The sequence below is a fragment of the Carassius carassius genome, chromosome 6 (genome assembly GCF_963082965.1).
Source record: "Carassius carassius chromosome 6, fCarCar2.1, whole genome shotgun sequence".
NCBI classification, from domain to species: domain Eukaryota; kingdom Metazoa; phylum Chordata; class Actinopteri; order Cypriniformes; family Cyprinidae; genus Carassius; species Carassius carassius.
Genome location: NC_081760.1, coordinates 24,563,586 through 24,581,991, shown reverse-complemented (window position 1 = coordinate 24,581,991; position 18,406 = coordinate 24,563,586). Strand labels below are relative to the sequence as shown.

The window sequence follows — 18,406 nt, the reverse complement described above, 5'->3', positions numbered from 1 at the left end:
TGACTTGTACATTACAAGTCACATCCTGATGTCAGGTGTCATAATGGGACTTTACGGGTTGTGTGTGAATTTATGCACATATTCCGGAAATCATTGGCAGTGTGAATTAACCAAAATATAATGATCCGGGAACAATGATCTGTTGCTGGGACACATTACCCCTGTATTATCCGGAATCTCAGTGTGAAAGAGGCCATAATGGTGAGTACATGAAGTAGCGTGACTTGCTTCAGATCAGTTACACTAGAGCCCCTTTCACACTGCACATTGGTCCTGGAAAATTGCCGGAACATTGCCAGATTGCCTTCTGTGTGAATGCAAACACATCCTGGGATTGATTCCGGGATCGATCCCGGGTTGAGGACCTAGTAACATTGCCGGGTTCAGTACTAGAACGAGCTCTGTGTGAATAAAAACCAGAACCATGGTGTAAAGGGTGTGTTGTAGTGAGCACGCACATTATTGTGCAACACTTTTACCAGGTGTTCTGAAGTCAGATCAATGTTTGCTATGAAAGAGTATGTGCAAACTTGAATGAAGCAGAGATCAGTTAGTTCCTCACTATCCACGTGGTAAAGCTGAGATAGTTGCCAGCTTAAGTGAAAGTTAACATGCCTAACGTTTTCAACTCGAACATTACACATCACATCCTGATGTCACATGTCATCACGGGACCATTACGGGTTGTGTGAGAATGCACGCACATATTCTGGGAAATCACTGGCAGTGCGAATGAACCAAAATCTAACGAGTCGGGAACAATTGCTGGGCCACATTACCTGTGTATTATCCGGAATCTCAGTGTGAAAGGATTTTAGGTAGCCTACTTTTTCCATTTAAATGTATTCTGACCGTTGATACTGAAATGATGCATGTGCACTGCCTTTTATGCTTAACTTGAACTGTGAACATGAATTTTTTATTTATTTTGTTTTTATTAAATATTAAATAAATCTCATACAAAGCATTTGATTTGATACCTTTTCATGCATGTCGACACTGTTGCAACACTAAATGTATTTTTAAAACAAATGATAAGTAAACTGTTTGTATTTCTTGAAAATGATTGCTTCATTTAATGTTTTGCAAGATAGAACCTTTCAATTCCAAGCAGAATTAAATTCTAAATGTACAATATTAAAGTCCTCTCAAATTTGTAAATGGGGATTTCTGGAACACAAGTAAAAAGCAGACAGAACCTTCTAATTTTATATATATAATATATATATATTATATATAATATATATATATATATATATATATGTATATATATATTATATATATAAAATTAGAAGGTTCTGTCTGCTTTTTACTTGTGTTCCAGAAATCCCCATTTACAAATTTGAGAGGACTTTAATATTGTACATTTAGAATTGTACATTTAGAAAAATATACAGATGAAATGTTTTTGAAAGATGTGTAATTCTTGCACTGATTTACAGTAGTATAGTCATTGTGATTTGCAGCTTTCAACTCAAAGTTTTGTCACCTGAACCACATATTTTTCTTTCCCTCCCATGTCAGTTTCACAGGATATTGCTGCAGCAGAGGGGCAGAAGTCTTTTAAATGCTTTCTTAAAGTCCTCGTTAAAGATGGTATATATTAGTGGATTGATAAGGGAATTGAGGTACCCAAGCCAGGTGAGGAAATCTGCGAGCACAGCGGAAGTGCTGCAGGTCGGGCAAATATTCACAATCACCTCCTTCAGGAAGAACGGTAACCAACAAATCACGAAGGCTCCCAGGATCAGTCCTAAAGTAAAAGCCGCCTGTCTCTCCCTGGCCCCTGGGTTCCTGCGGATCTTGATGAGGTCACCTAAAGAAGAAGTAATACGCACCCTTTCCCCATCTGTTGATGGGTCGGAAAATGACTTCTCGACTGGGCAGAGTGTGTCGGGACTGAGGGCGATGTCTTTATCAGAGCTCATTCCAGGAATTATGACATTGCTCACTGTCTGTTTGACTAATCGGCTGCTCCCCCGACGGTTACGCAGCATCTCCGCAGCCTTGTAGATCTTGTAGTAAAGAATCAAAATGAGAGCCAGTGGAATATAGAATGCTCCGAAAGTGGAGTAGACTGTGAAGGCCACGTGGTCGTGCTCGATCAAGCAGTCCATGACTTCCTTTTCCCTATCTTTGTGTTCCACAGGGAATTTCCTCCACACTAAAGGTGGTAGAGACACCAGCACAGACAGTGTCCACAGGGCAAAAATGGTTATTATTGCTCTTTTATACGTGCGTTTCTGGGAATAGGCCACAGCGTCGGTAATGGCGCGGTATCGATCAAGTGCAATGGCGGCTAAGTGTAAAATTGAGCAGGTGCAGCACGTAACATCCACACCCAACCACAGGTGACACACGATCGGACCGAGAACCCACGTCTCTTCTGCAATGTACACAATGCTGACAGGCATCACTAGAACAGCTACTAGGAGGTCTGTCACAGCTAGAGAGCAGATGAGGTAGTTGGCAGGTTGGTGAAGTTTGTGGGTGATCAAAATAGCAGTGATGACCAAGGAGTTGATGGCAGTGGTTGCCACAGCCAGAATAGAGAGAGTCAGGGAGAGGAGGATCTTACTGGGACTCATCCTGCTGTCCAGAACATCAGAGAGATCCACAGATGAACAATTGATGGGATCCATGGTGAAAGTACGCTTGTGACCTGTAATAAATAAATAAATAGTATGACCAAGAGCAAAACTCATTTCTTTTAAAACACACACACACCGACTTTGTGATCTAGACTGATATCATGAAGTGTGAAATTAAAGGCCCGTTTTCTACCAACACAAGCCTCAAGTCAACACAAGTAAAGCAGTCAAACCATGACAAAACTCCAGAGAAATTGTTATATAACCTCATTATTTCAGTGGGTATTTTTTTGAATGCATTTCCCATGTGTATTTGTCTAGCAGACAGATTTCAAAACAGATTGTATAAGAAGATCATAGTAAAACTGGAGACATGCCTTCATCATTGATTAATTCAAGACATTTTTAAAAACTATAATCGAAACCAAGACTGAAATATATATATATATATATATATATATATATATATATATATATATATATATAATTGCAACATTCATTGTGTGAAACGTATTTAATCCATTAAGACTGTCCCCCAGTTGTGGCACCATTTAGCGCAACAGTCTATCTCATTCAGTTTGCTATGCAGTTCTCAAGGTGGCAAATTTGCTTGCTCGCCCCCTTGCCCAAATTTATCACCTTATATGAGCACAAGGATTGCATATGAGCATTGCACGGCACGTTTAAAAATATGCTGGGTACATTACTTAAAAGGTACTTATCACTGTTTAGTTTTCTGTTTGTGGGAATATGATTTATGCTTATGCATGTCAAGCCAGATGAAAGCATTTTAAAATGTTTACTATTTGTGTCACTCCTGGTGAAGCTGTAATCTGGCCTGGCAGTAAGATGCTGATAAACACTGAGAGAGGCTGGCGCCGTCCTGTCACTCTACGTGCCACACAAGTTTGGTGATTCATTTTTCACAGTGCAGTGGAAGCACACCAGTGAGCATGCTGACTGCTCATAAAGCTGGGAATAGATGGCCAACCCTGTCTCTGTCAATGCCAAGCCATTCTAGTCAGTGTGATCATATTAAGACCATCCCAGCTAGCTATTTTCTCCTGCCAACTGCACTTCACACTTCTGACTGTTGGTTCTAATCAGGTTGTTTAAACACTATTAGCACTCTGCCCTAATATTTTCAAGATTCAAACCTGTATTGGCACTATAAATACAGTTTTATATTGCATTGGCTCTAAACACTGGCTCTATTCCAAAACGTAGTGAGATGCCTTGCTGTCGGTAAAGAATAAAGTATAAAATGCTCTTCATAGTGTAACAACCGCACAGAAGGACAGGGAAGGCAGAGACCCGCACAATCAGATGGCAGTTTATACACGGTTGTTTATTGCTTGTTAAAATATGGCATTCTCTCATAAAACAGATTACCCCCCTGGTTAGCCGAAATTGGCCCACATACGAAAAGGACGAGCTCCCGTCAGACGAGGAGATTACACAGGAAATCTTCAATTATCAGTTTATGAGTCCACCTAATCAGCTTCTCCACTCTCTGTATTATTTCAAACAGTTACATCGGTCACGAGCTCACCTAGCCCAAAATCATGTCCCTAGCTGTCTAACACATTTACCCACAACTGACTGCCTATCTTCACCGCCGGAGATACTAATTATCCCGAGCGGCCGTCTAGCGTATTATTTAAGGATGGGTTGAGTACTATTCGGGAGAGATTCCGCGAGCTCTCACTGATGGGGAAACGTTTCCCCATCAGTGAGAGCTCGCGGAATCTCTCCCGAATAGTACTCAACCCATCCTTAAATAATCATCATCTCCTCCTACATCAGCTGTACAGTTTAATTTAATTAGGCCACAACAATTCATTCAAATTAAGGGGCGTGTACATTAACACCTAATTCCAATTATTTCCTTCTCATTACAATAGGCACCAACAATATCATACAGGCACGCTCCTTACACAACTCACAGAAGCCTCGATTCAAAATCTTTCCAACAGACTCTGGTATTAGCATGTTGCTAAGCTAACGCATTGATAAGTTTGCTTTTACCCTTAGTCCTGAACCCGAGGGTTAACAGGGTTCACACCTATTTTTGGGTCCAAACTGTACATGTCATCAAAGCTGCAATTTAACCACAGATCAAGAGCTGTCGTTAAAGCCACATAACTTTGCAATGCTATTTGTGAATGTTCGCTGGATCTATGGTTTCAGGAAACACAAAACAGGTTAACTATGCTGCTAACAATGGCACTAATTGCGACCATAGTAAGCTAACAATGCTTTTGGCAAACACACCCCAGCAAAGCACGACCACTAGTTTTTAGTGGCCGCATAATGCATTTTGGGATTGCAGCTGAAGCTGCCTTGGAATCAGGCCAAAATAAGGTATCTTAGGAGGTGGTATAATTATGCTGCCTACCTTTTGCAACAACATTCATGCACTTAAAATGCTTTAAAGTGCTGCCAACAGAGACAGCTCACAAGGTTTTTAAACAAAGTGTAGGTTAATCTGAATATCAGATTAGCAATAATATGTACTTCAGTGTGATTTCAACTGTTTAACCGTGTAAAAAAAAAAAAAAAAAGTTCCAACTTTCTTTACATTCATGCATTTAAAGACCTTTCACTCACAGTAATATAAAACATTAACTTATTGAGTTTGTAAAACAAGACATCAGACCTTTTTTTTCAGAAAATCATTATGTCTCTACAAATATAGAAGATAAAAGCCATATTATGCTAAAGAAAACAAATCACACGATCCACTCTGCAGGCAACAGGGCCTGTGTATCACACACAAATAATTTATTGATTTACACTCTATTAAAGTATTTGCATATGTGATATGCCTTGAAGACGTTCAAATCCCTGCCTGGGTTACCTGTTAGATGGCTATTCCATTCCTCAGAGAATCTCAAAAGACCAAAGGTAATTGCGAAAAGTTTCAGTGAATATGAAAGCGTTGAAATGTCTCACAGTTCCCTCCCAAATGACCTACTTTGTTAATTCACTGAGCACTAATAGGGTGCTGCAGATTTGTCACTGTTTTTGCTGCTGCTTTGGATTCAGCAGCCTTGACACATGGTCCTAGTGTAAATTAGGAAATCAAAAACAAACAAATATTTTGTGTGTTAGTGATGGATGGATGGAGAAGATATGAAATATGGTGTATTGTTTTCAATGTATTTTCAAGTGTGGATGCTCTGAATTAAGGTTTTTAACATTCAATGCAAAGATGTGGAATATTTTCAAGTGAAACAGGAAATTTAAAGGATGTAGGGTGAGACTTTTGATTTGATCAGTTTTTGATTGGTTTGGATCATGAGAAATGGTTTTTATACAAATCAAAATGAAGCAGGTGGTCGGAGAGGAGGGGCTGTAAAGTAAACGGGATTAATGAAAACAGCTGAAAAGGAAAGTCATTTCAGAGCAATTTATTACATTCTGATAAAAGATGCCGAAGCAAATGGATCATGCACAATAACACATGCACTGTGTATTAAAAGAGTAAATAGGGTCACATTTGATTTCATGCTGGCACGTCTACACTTCTTATCCTTTTTTAAAGTATAATAAATGCACACAGATAATGCCTGACTGCCTGACTATTGGGGCTGGATGATATGCTATGATTTAGACAGAGGCTGTTTGTACTTAGGCTACCTGCATTATTTGATTTACAATAAGAGTACCAAGTAGTACTATATATAAATAGTAGTTAGATACCATTTGCATCATCGCAAATAGTGCTAGATTACACTTTATTTATAGTAAATAATGAAACAGTATGCAATATATTCAGAGACTATTTATAAAAATTATAAATGGATGCTGCCTTACTGGGAACTTACTTGTCTCTATTCCTAAAACCTAAGCCTACACCTAAATCTAACCCTAATCAGACTGAACCTATGGTTCAGTAAAGGTGATTTCTGTGAGGAAATTATCCATTCATTTTATGGACATTTTCTTGAACCCTTAAACACAACGAAGTGAAAAAATACAAAATACAGATAATAACCTGTAAAAAAAAATAATAATAATAATAAAAATGAAAAATATGGAAAAATCCTTCATGTTAATATATTACTATTTTTATGTCGATCTGCCAGACTGCCCAATTAATGCTTAGAACACCACATTAAATACATGATAAGCATGTGATAGAGGAAAAAGAGAAGAAGAATGTGATCAGAAAAGTCCAAATTCAAACTCGAATCGATCACGTCAACAACTAACTCCTAACTCCAATCCCGTTTGAATAGAATGCAGAAATTAATTATTCACAATAAAACTGTACCCAGCATTAAAAAATTAAATAGCACCCATTTGAAATATCTATACCGAATTCCAATTCCCCAAGAAAAGTTTCACTCAGGACTTACTCATTTTTAACCAAAATATAGAACTGTGCCTTGGAGTAGACTACATAAACCTTATGCAACACGTCTCAAGAGGTTGTGTGATTTTTTTGCAATCTCTACTTCAGAGAGCAAACAACAACAGACTGTCATGGAGAGATATCAGAACACATTGCCAGATGCAGAATAACTGAAAATCTGTCCTTCTCAAACTTTCAGCACTGGCTGTGCCAAAAATCCTTCTGGGTGTTGGACTGGTGATGCTCTTCAGGCTGGAGTCAGCCTGGAATAACAGTAATATTCCTTTAAAGGAATAATTCACCCAAAAATTAATTTTTTCAAAAAATTTTCTGGCAAAACTGGCATTTTGAAGAAAAAAAAGTGCATTACTGCATACTTGTTAACCAATGAAAGGGTGCCATCAGAATGAGAGTCCAAACAGCTGATGAAAACATAACAATAATTCTCAAAATGTTCAAACCATTGGGACTCTGTAAAACCTATAATTGAAGCCATGGTGTGAATGTTTGTACACATAGGGCCACCTGGGTCACCTACAGGTATCATATGATCTTGGTTCAGATGTAAGTCAACAGATGGAATGCCTCTAGACACAAATCTTTATGGTAATGATCACAATATCATCATTTCAGGCTGTCTGACCACATGGCCTCAATCAATAACGACAAAACTCTTCTGAAATGAACTGGAAGCGCATCAAGCACAGTCTTGTCCTTCACCTTCAGGAACAAAGCAGATGTAATTACCTAAATTTGCGTATCTGCTGGTTCTCAATGACGTCCAATTAGCTGGAGTGTGTGAGGTGCTAAATAAGATTTGCTGATGGTTACATCAGCTCATGGTCAGTGGATTTTGGTGGGGAAAAAATCAAAGCCCATTCATTAGGTATTCAGCTGTTTGTGTTACATAGCTTTTTAGCCTAAATGTCCAAGCATATTTACATATCCTGGGTTCAAAGCACATAAAAACGGCCCAGGCCAACTATTTGTAACATATTCATTACGATGGAGACAAATAATAAAACAGACACCCCAAAGCAATTAAATATTTCATTATACATCTCCACATACTTACCGGAATATTAGAAGATATCAGCTCATGACAAATGAAATAAATAAAAATAAACAAGTCCCCCCTTATTCAAACTCATTTATTTGCACACCAAAAGCTCCCCATAAGAGATTGGAGCAGTTATTTTGCATCTTCTAAGGAATTTCATTTGATTTTAATTTCACTGTTTGCCTGGCTCGCGGGATATTTCATATACATGTACACAGTCACACTATCTAAACTCTGTTCTTCATCCAGTAACTGAATCTCCATTGGGTGTGCATTCAGTGAATTAATGAGAACTAAATGTCAGTCATGTTGTGCCAATACAGTGTCTGCTGGTGATTGATATCTTCAGGAAGCAAGCGAGAGGAGTTGGTGTTCTGATAGTCAGATATCAAAAATCTAGGATACGTGGTCAGAATGATACCTACCATCATGCCTCATTTTATCAGCCCCGTGAATATCTGTTTGACATTTTGTATGTACCTGCAGTATCACTCCACCACCAGCTGTATAAAGTGTCATGCCTAGTCATATAAAGAAAACTACTGAAAAAAAACTGAAGGGATAATTCTTTATATTTATATTATCTTACATTATACATTTTCAATACGATTAGTATCATCATCATCAACTTTTGGAACTTTTTATTTTGAACAGGCAGTCAACTAGCTATCAGAATCTTAGAATTAGAATTATCATCATCTTTTGAAGCTCTTTATTTTGAACAGTCAGTGTCAATTAAAGTATCATTCTATTATAATGAGTATCATCACATCCTTTAAAACTATTTTATTTAACAGTCAGGCAAATTGCAATCAATATCTTTTATAAATGGCCCTGTATGCACATGGTTGAAGTATAAGGAACAAAATGTACCTGACTGGTCCTGAATAAAATAGGAGAGAACGTAGGGCACCTGGATAGGCCGAAGGGTCAGGACAGGCAAAGATAAGGATGGCGCTTAGTCTATCAATATGCACGGCATACATCAGGCTCTTTAATCATCTTCAAAACCTACAAACAAATGTCTGAGACAAATTGGCAATCATAATTTGTATTCTTATGTAGCCTACTACAGATAGGTATTTGTATTAAAAATAAAATTAAAACATAAAAAATGCATGCATTCAGCCCCAGGGCTGTTTTATTATTATTATCATTATTATTATTATTATTAACATATAATATATATATATATATATATTTTTTTTTTTTTTTTTTTTTTTATCACAGAGAGTAATCACAGCGTTTCATTAAAATACCCCCAATACACCAACACAGCATCTGCCTCATTGTTTATATTTTCAAAGACATGATGATGCATCATTCTGTCTCTATACTACATCTTTATTGTTTTCTGGGGGAGTATTTTGTGGTGTTATTGGTGTTCTAAATACTCTTCTAAATGTTGTTTTTTTCCAGCTGATAAAATGTCAGATTTGTGGGGTCCCACAAAAATACTTCCTCTTACCTATTTTAATACATATCATTTAATTTAATTGTATTTATTTATTAAAATGTTTGCAAAAAATAAGAACATAATATTTATTTATTTATTTATTCAAATTAAATATTTGATAAAAGTATAAGTAATGAGTACAAGTTTAATTTTGCCAAAAAACAACAACAACAACAAAAACTATTTATATATTCTAGGGCAACCCATACGGCATCCCAATATTCAAGTTAGATGAGGGTAACATCTGTCTGCACGTACTGTAATCAATATAAATAATCGTTTAAAATAGATAATCAATTATACAGTATTTACAAATAGATCTATATTAAATAATGAAATAACATATCTTAATGGATACGCATGTGAGCAGAAAAATTGCTAACAATTATATATTGATTATATACCAACAATTAAAATGGGACTAGAAGGTATTTAGAAAGATCTACCGAATATAGATAGATAGATAGATAGATAGATATAGAAAATCTATGCAAAATTCTGATGATTTGTAAAATCTATATATCCCTATATAAATGCTTGTGCTCAGTCTACACACACACACACACACACACACACACATTTTAGCACACTTCAAGTTAAGATGAGAGTAATGTCTGTCTGCATCAATATAAATAATAATTATCCATAAATACAATAATAATAATAATAATTTAAATATCTACACATTTCCCTCTGTCTGTATCACACACAGAAACACTCATACACACAAAACAGTAGCTTATATTTCCATTAACCTTCACAAGACACAAATACACCTCAACAAACTGGTGATCGAAACCGTATTTGGTCATTTGTCTTATTTGTCTTAAGTACTTACGCTTAGTGATTCCAAAGAGGAAGTCTTCGCTTCAGCACGATTTCCCTGGATAAAGAATTCCCTACAACTGATGGTCGGTGCTCGGAGCTGCGCGCGACTGCTGTGCTTCAGTCCTCCTGACTAGAGCGCGTGCGATTCATGCGTGGGAGCATAGAGCGCCTGACAGGTACTTAATGAGCGGGAGACACTGCTTTATGATCGAGCGAGTCCGGTTTAGCGAACACGTTGTTGTTGTTTTTTAGGTGTCATTTTTCTAGTACTTTTTATTCGTCTTTTTTAAACTTTTTAAGTTTTGTCAGCTAAGGGAAATTGCTGTTAGTGCCCTAAACACATTTACAGTGTATTAGAACATAATATGATAAGAAGAGATATCTGTGTTGTAGTGATCATTAGGTCCTGTGGAGGATTGGAGGATGTTACCCAAGGTCCTCCAGAGTGGTTCAATAGGCTATGATTCATTTTTCAGCCAGGAAACCTACAATCTAGTGGTTATGTAACCAGTGAAGCTCAGATAGTCAGCCCTCAACAAGCAGAACAGATCCCACCAAATATCAGCACACTCAATAAATGATAGGGTTTGTGCCTTATGACAGCCAGCGTTGCATATAAAAATAAAACCTGGGAGGTCTAATGCACATGGAGGCAATGCATTTGTAATATATATGCATATTTACCCAGAGTGTAGATGGAGGGAAGATTATGTCCTAATAGAGGCAAATGAAACCGGGATTGGTTGGGATGTGTTTGCAAATGTTGAAAGAGGAAATGTAGAGAATGAGAGGTCAGAGAGGCAGGGAATTGGATTCCTAATAAGTCAGGGACGGCGATTGGGATCTGAAAAGGATGATTCTCTGTAACAAGGCGAGGGCCTTCTTGAAAGACAGGAGAAATAAAGAAAGAGACACAAAAATGAGTGACTGAAGGATATAAACCAGCACGTACAGGTGGGCTACTGAGGGAGGAGAGATGGGAAGCCTTTGTGATGATGCTCTCATCTCTTTCCTCTCATTCTGTCAGTCTTTCCCTGGAGCTGAGATTCATCATTATAGCTTATCTTATAAAAAATAAAATAAAAAATACATTCATCTAAACCCCCTATAAAAGCCGAAGCCAAAATTCCTCTAGTGGAACAGCAGTTTCTATAGACCTTGTTTACAGCAGATGTCAAGTCATTTCAACCTTTGGAAGTTTAACGGTTTACGTCAGCAAATTTTGTAGGTTCAGCTTTGCCTCAGGTTAAATGCATGAATTCCCACATGGAAACATTATTTTTGTTTGCTAGAAAGGATACCTTTTGAAAGTTTAAGGTTCTTACAGGAATTGCTGTCATTATTTATTCATTTATATCTGTTCACAAAGCAGACGTTTTCATGCAGCTCTTTTCAAAAAAGGAGAAAGTTTCCCCAAATCTGACAGCGTGACATACTTCCTAAAATATAATGGAAGCTATACATTTCAGTGTTTAAAGCCCTTTTATACTGTTTAAAAAATGTAAAAATGATCATGTCTTTGTGCTAAGGCCCAGGTAAATCCTTTTCCACTATAAACCTAAAACCAGCTAACTAAGTGGACTGAATGTCAGTGTTGTTACCACACAACTGAGGGATATGTGCCTTTTAACCACAAAAAAACCTCATATCTGCCTAATCCTTCATGTTTCTCTATGTGTGTAGGAGTTGGAAGATTTCACTTAAGAACTGATCTTTACACAAAGACAGGTATTAGTCATGAGAGGCAGCAGGCCTCTTTCACAGAGTTAGAAAAAAAAATAAAATGCAATCCACGACACTTTCGATTCTCACGGGAATCTCTTTGGTATCTTTCTATCACTTTGTCTAAATGTTCAGTCAGAAATTAAAATTCTGTCATTATTTACTCAGCCTGTCAATCCAAACCTCTAAGTTTATTTCTTCTGTACAACACCAGATGATTTTGAACAATGATTGGCCAAATGACTCGCGTGCAGTAGGTTCTAGAAGTAGGCTTGAATAGGCCCGAATTCATCTGCGGGAAAAGCTGCAGCCAGGGGCTTTTCAAAGAAGATGCTGCTGTTATCTTGACTGTGATTGGCCAAATGACTCGCGTGCTGTATCACCAAAGATGTTTGTGAAGAAGACCGCAGTAGGGAAGACCTCATAAGACCCCCCTCCCCCGTCAAAAAAACTCTTCGGATCTACACGATTCACATTGATGACATTTTCCCATTCAAAACGGCGATTTTCGCCGAAAAGCGACTAGTTTGCAGGTATGTTAAAGGGAAAGTTCACCCAAAAATGAAAATTATATCATTAATAACTCACCCTCATGTCATTCCAAACCCATAAGACCTCTGTTCATCTTCGGACCACAGTTTAAGATATTTTAGATTTAGTCCGAGAGCTCTCAGTCCCTCCATTGAAACTGTGTGTACGGTATACTGTCCATGTCCAGAAAGGTAATAAAAACATCATCAAAGTAATCCATGTGACATCAGAGGGTCAGTTAGAATTTTTTGAAGCATCGAAAATACATTTTGGTCCAAAAATAGCAAAAACTACGACTTTATTCAGCATTGTCTTCTCTTCTGGGTCTGTTGTGAGCGCGTTCAAAACACGGAGTCATTTGTGGATTAATGCTTATTGGAGACACGAACAGTTTCAAATGAATCAGTTCGATTTGGTGAACTGGTTCAAGAAGATCCGGTTATATCGAGTGAATCATTTGCAAACCGGACATCACTACACTGCACTGTTTTGAAATCTCACAACAGACCCGGAAGAGAAGACAATGCTGAATAAAGTCGTAGTTTTTGCTATTTTTGGACCAAAATGTATTTTCGATGCTTCAAAAAATTCTAACTGACCCTCTGATGTCAGTCATTAATGACATAATTTTCTTTTTCAGTGAACTAACCCTTTAAGTTTAGTCTCACATAGTTTGGCATGAAATTGATTTACTTACAACTACTCATTCAGACAGAAATGTGCCCCCAACCACTTTACTCTTTAACATGTTTAAGGCCAAAAACCCAAGCTGATGATACGAGAATATTAGGGGCTGATTCCAATCATATCTATCATAGCAGTCTTCATTACAGGTTGCAGACAACACCAAAATAAATTGGGGGGGGGGGGGGGGGGGGGGTCTCAAGACTTAGAATTTTTGTCTATCATGGCACATTTATACTTAAATATATTATATTTATTTGTGAGTTACTTTTGATGCCATGAACCCAACAAACGTTGTCAAATTCAGTGGGTAGTTGCTCCTCAAACACTCACTACAGCAGTTTGGTACTGTGTAAACAGGACTTTATTTACCGGTGGACTAATGAAAACTCCTGTATTCTTACGCTGATATTTTGATGCATTCAGTTTATCACAAGTGACAATAAAGACATTTATAATGTTACAAAATATGCCTGTTTCCAATAAAAGCTATACTTTAGAACTTCCTCTTAAAAAAAAACATGGTTGCTAAAAATTCAGCTTTGCCATCACAGGAAAAAGAAGGGCGAAAAAAAACATAATAATTTACTATGTTGTTTTATATTCTAATATTCTGACTCATTGAAATTACATAGAAGCCATTGCTTGCCATGTTTTTATGTAATCAGGATGGCAATTCTTGGGCCCTGTACAAAACCGTCATCACAGGCTCTCTTAAGCCTGACTTGGCCCCTTATCAGCAGCCTTGTGTGTAATATGTATCAGATGGTCCGTGAGCGGTCCATGAGCAGGCCGTCTGAGGCTGAGACGAGGTTAAGCAAACTGAAACACAAATTGGTTCAAATAGTTCTACAAACCTGGTGCAATCTGGACTAAAGTGATTTTATTCAAGTGTCTTATTTCACAGGTCACTTCTATCTTGAACCAAACCTGTGTTATTTACGTCACAGGCCTGGAAGAACACTACATACAACATTCATCATCTTGTCAGTACTGAGACAAAATGACAAATAACAAAGCCATAGCTTGACCATAAGGCAGCATGGTTGGATAGCACAGAAATCCATCACATTATCATGCAACACCAAATGGAACTGAAAATATATAATTTCAGGTACATGGGGTGTTTCTGCTCAGGTGTCTAAAGGATCTGCCCAATAAAACCAGGATTTGCTCCGCAAGAACACAAATTAGAGGGAACACTGACCATGGGTGTGTTAAATGGATTTAAATGCAATGAGAACCCAGCATCTGCTACCCCTATTTACTAAGTGCAGGCAGAAGAACATAAATGCCCTTGAACTCAAGTGAAAATATCTTGCTGCTTTTATCACTGCTGTATATTGCTATTATTATGACTATAATGTGTTTCATAACAACATGACTTGACTTGCTGATTGTATACCATTGTAAGGAACCCATAATCCATGAAAATAAAATGGAATGGTCCATACCTCACGAAAATATAATGATATATGGGTATTTTAGGCATTTTTGTGAGGCAATGTGGAAGCAGCATGATAAACATATTTCATTATTTAATTATTTAGTCCATTTTACTTTAGTCCAGTAAAACAACATAGACTTGGAGATTGTGCTTTATTCCCTTTCAGGTGATCAAAGATGAGTTTGGAGAAATTTAGCTTGCCCATCAACATATTTGTTTAGAACGGTTTTGGACCATTTTCGCTTATAAATGGTGCTTGATCTTTTCACATTTCTCTCCTGATTCAGACGAAACTACTTTTTTTTCACTGGAGGAAGCAATAGATTGCCAGTAGCAAAGTTTTGGTAAAAAAATAAAAATAAAATAAATCCAACCACTCACTGCAGAGAATGTGATGTAATGCTATATTTCTCCAAATCTGTTATGAAGAAACACATTCATCTACATCTTGGATGGGCTGAGGGTGAGGACATTTTCAGCATATTCTCATTTTGGGTGAACTATTGCTCTAAATATTGCTAATTTCTTAGGGTATTTGACCAGAATGATAATAATGGAGTGAGTTTGACAAATGCCTCTATGGACAGTCAGTTCTGATAATGCTATAAAATAAAGCCCAGACACAAAGCATTAGCTGTGCTGTCTGCTGACGTTTTTATTATTTTAGATCAAACAAGGATTTAATGTTCAAGTTGTTGACAAAAAGGTATTAAAAGTATATGTTGCTCGTATTTGAACATTTAATATTTGTTCATTGTTTTAGAGTATAAAAGGCTCTTGCTCAGTCAACAGGAGTAATGTACCAGTTACTGATTTGTTATCTTGTTTCAAAAGGGAAATGGCTGTTAGCGAACAGAAATTATTTAAATAAGCACAAAATTTTAAGTGTTTCGTTTAACTACTTTAAATAATAAATTCAAAGAAACAAAAACATGATTGCTGTTCTGCAGCAATGCAATATAACCATTATCCCATCCCATGAATAAGTAGAGAGGTGTGTGCAGTAAGTGAATTATTAGGAGTGTTTTTGTTCAACATTAATTAGTATTTTTTCCCCAGGCTTTTTTCTGCTTTACTTAGAGGCATCACACGGGAACACCCCCTCACAGTCCTCATTGAATGATTTTGATGACATGGCCAATTACAATGAACTGTTTAAAACTGAAGATGTCTGATCCATGTGACCCCATAATCTCCTGTCTTTTGGCAAACGTTTTCATATGCTGCAAACTAAATATCTTCCATAAGACAATATCTTTCCATAAGACAAAATATTTTCTGTTGTTAAAATATTTTATGCTATTATTGATGTTGTCTTATGTAAAAGCATACTGCAAATTTAAAGCTCTAAGATTTTTCAAATGGTAACACTTTACAATAAGGTTTAATTTGCAGACATTACTTACATAACATGAACTAATAATGAGAAAAATTTCTATAACATTAAAGGGATACTCCACCCTAAAACGAAAATTTAGTCATTAATCACTTACCTCCATGTTGTTCCAAACCTGTAAAAGATTTGTTCGTCTTCGGAACACAATTTAAGATATTTTGGATGAAAACCTTGAGGCTTGAGACCGTCCCATAGACTGCCAAGTACGTTACACTGTCAAGGTCCAGAAAAGGTATGAAAAGTTGCCGTCAGAATACTCCATCTGCCATCAGATGTGCAATCTGGGTTATATGAAGCAACCACTCTTTTTGTAAGAGAAGAAAACAGACTTTATTCAATAATTCCTTTGTCAACGGTCTCCTCTGTGTCAATCCATATCACTGTGCTGCGTCCTCCTTGTGAAGTGGAGGAGATCGGAGACAAAGGAATTATTGATCATTATTAATTCCAACATTTAGTAATATATTTTTAAAATCAAATGTTATATCTATTAATATTAGTTAATGCACTGTGAACTAACATGAGCAAACAATGAAAAATATTTTTATTAACATTAACAATAATGTTCTAAACTACAAAATTGATAAACCTACACTGTACTTCGATCCTGCACTGCCTTCTTTTCATTCCTGCCAAAAATTCACACCCTTTCTAAACTGTTAATTATTCTTTAATTTATATTGCATTAAATTAGATTAAATTCTTCTGTCATCTTCATATAATAAAAACTAGAAAATTCAACACGATGTGCAGCTTTTAATATTTTGCAAATATATTAATTAAATGATCTATTTAGATAAATATATAGATATTTAATTTTGGGTAATAGATGAATATATCTATTACTACTGTACTAAATGATACGTCTGAAGAAGCTGTTTTAAGATTATAAAATGCCAAAAAGCATACAAAAAGGGTCAAATTATTTGAATCCAACAACAACCACCAACCGCCTCTGGGGTCTCAGTGAATGATATAGATAGAAATAAAAATGTCAGCTTCTGAAGAAAAGTCAATATCAATTGCTTCTGCCAAACTAATGCCTGCAGAATCATAGCCATGACTGACCAGAAACTATACCTCTCTTATGTCGACGTCTCTGTTACTCTAATCATACTGCAATAAAAAAATAAAAAAAAAATACCATTGGACGTAAGTTGGATTCTTCTTCGTGGCTAGTCTGGCATGACCTGAATGAGATATTCAAGTATTTGCGAGTGGGTGGCCAGCGTTTGCCTCTGAGTCACGTTCACTTGTCATTGCGGCTCCAGACGCTCAAGGAAGCTGGAAGGATTGTACTGTGTGCATCTCCAGTCTCTCTGTGAAATGGAGTGAAAATGTGAGGGTGACACATTTTTCAGTAACCCCTCAAAGGACTCCTACACTAGTGGCAGTTTTTTGGGATTGAAGTCAATAAGCTGTTAAATTGAGATAAATGCTTCCGAACGACCATAACCCAAAAGGGTTATCATCTCAGACTCAAGTCTCCCAACCAATGTACTTTTTAAAATACAGTATTAAGGTCAGAGAAACTGACTGAAAGTTTTTTTTTTTTTACATATCCCAGTGAATATGTATAAGACTCTATCTGCCTTTAAATATGGCAGTATACTGTTTTTTTTTTTTAAATAACAGTTGGTTATTATTATCACAAAAAATATTAACATTTCACACATTTTAGGTCTAGATAAAACTACTGTTGAGTAAAACACTGGCCTTAAATGTGGTACAGATGTGGATCTGTAAAATTACTTAATGTTAAAGGAATTTTCACTCATCGAGTCTGCATTTAATAATAATAAAAAACTTAAAATAAATGTTTTCTATTGTAATACATTTTAAAAAGTAATTTATGCCTTATTACAAAGCTGCATTTTCAGCTATACCATTGTCAAACAGTGTCAAATGATAATTCAGAATTCATCCTAATGTGCTAATTTTCTGATCCAAAAATAAATACCTTGATACACACACACACACACACACACACAGACAGAGAGAGACAGAGAGAAAGAGAGAATGTTCTAGCTCAGTATGTTTGTCATATTTTCCTGTCATATTTCTTCAGAAAAAATTCAAACAAACAGCATGTATTTGAAATAGAAATATATATTTTTGTAATATTATAATTATTTTTTATGAGATTTTGTTCAATTTGATGCATGCTTGCGGAATAAAAAAAAAAAAAAGGAAAAATAAATCTAACCTCAAATGATTCTAAACTTTTGAACAGAAGTGCAGTTTTCAAATATTTTCTCAAGTTTTGGCTCTGCCCTCTAGTGGTAAATGGATATTTAAACAATTTCCCACTTATAAAAAAAAAAATTCAGA

At 36.5% G+C, this 18,406-nt stretch overlaps 1 protein-coding gene across 1 annotated transcript; it reads right to left on the bottom strand.

Annotated features, from left to right (window-relative positions):
* Positions 1-1,314: 1,314 nt before the first annotated feature.
* Positions 1,315-10,430, bottom strand: LOC132141935 (5-hydroxytryptamine receptor 1F-like). The gene is made up of 2 exons (XM_059551581.1): positions 10,306-10,430; positions 1,315-2,662 (listed from the first exon to the last, which is right to left on the bottom strand). Exon 2 carries the CDS (start codon positions 2,640-2,642, stop codon positions 1,527-1,529), a length of 1,116 nt encoding a protein of 371 aa, XP_059407564.1. The 5' UTR covers positions 2,643-2,662; positions 10,306-10,430; the 3' UTR covers positions 1,315-1,526.
* Between the last annotated feature and the right edge of the window lie 7,976 nt (positions 10,431-18,406).

Bases quoted from the DNA above. Each gene is read 5' to 3' on its own strand.
- LOC132141935 (XM_059551581.1), bottom strand. From the start codon at position 2,642: ATGGATCCCATCAATTGTTCATCTGTGGATCTCTCTGATGTTCTGGAC.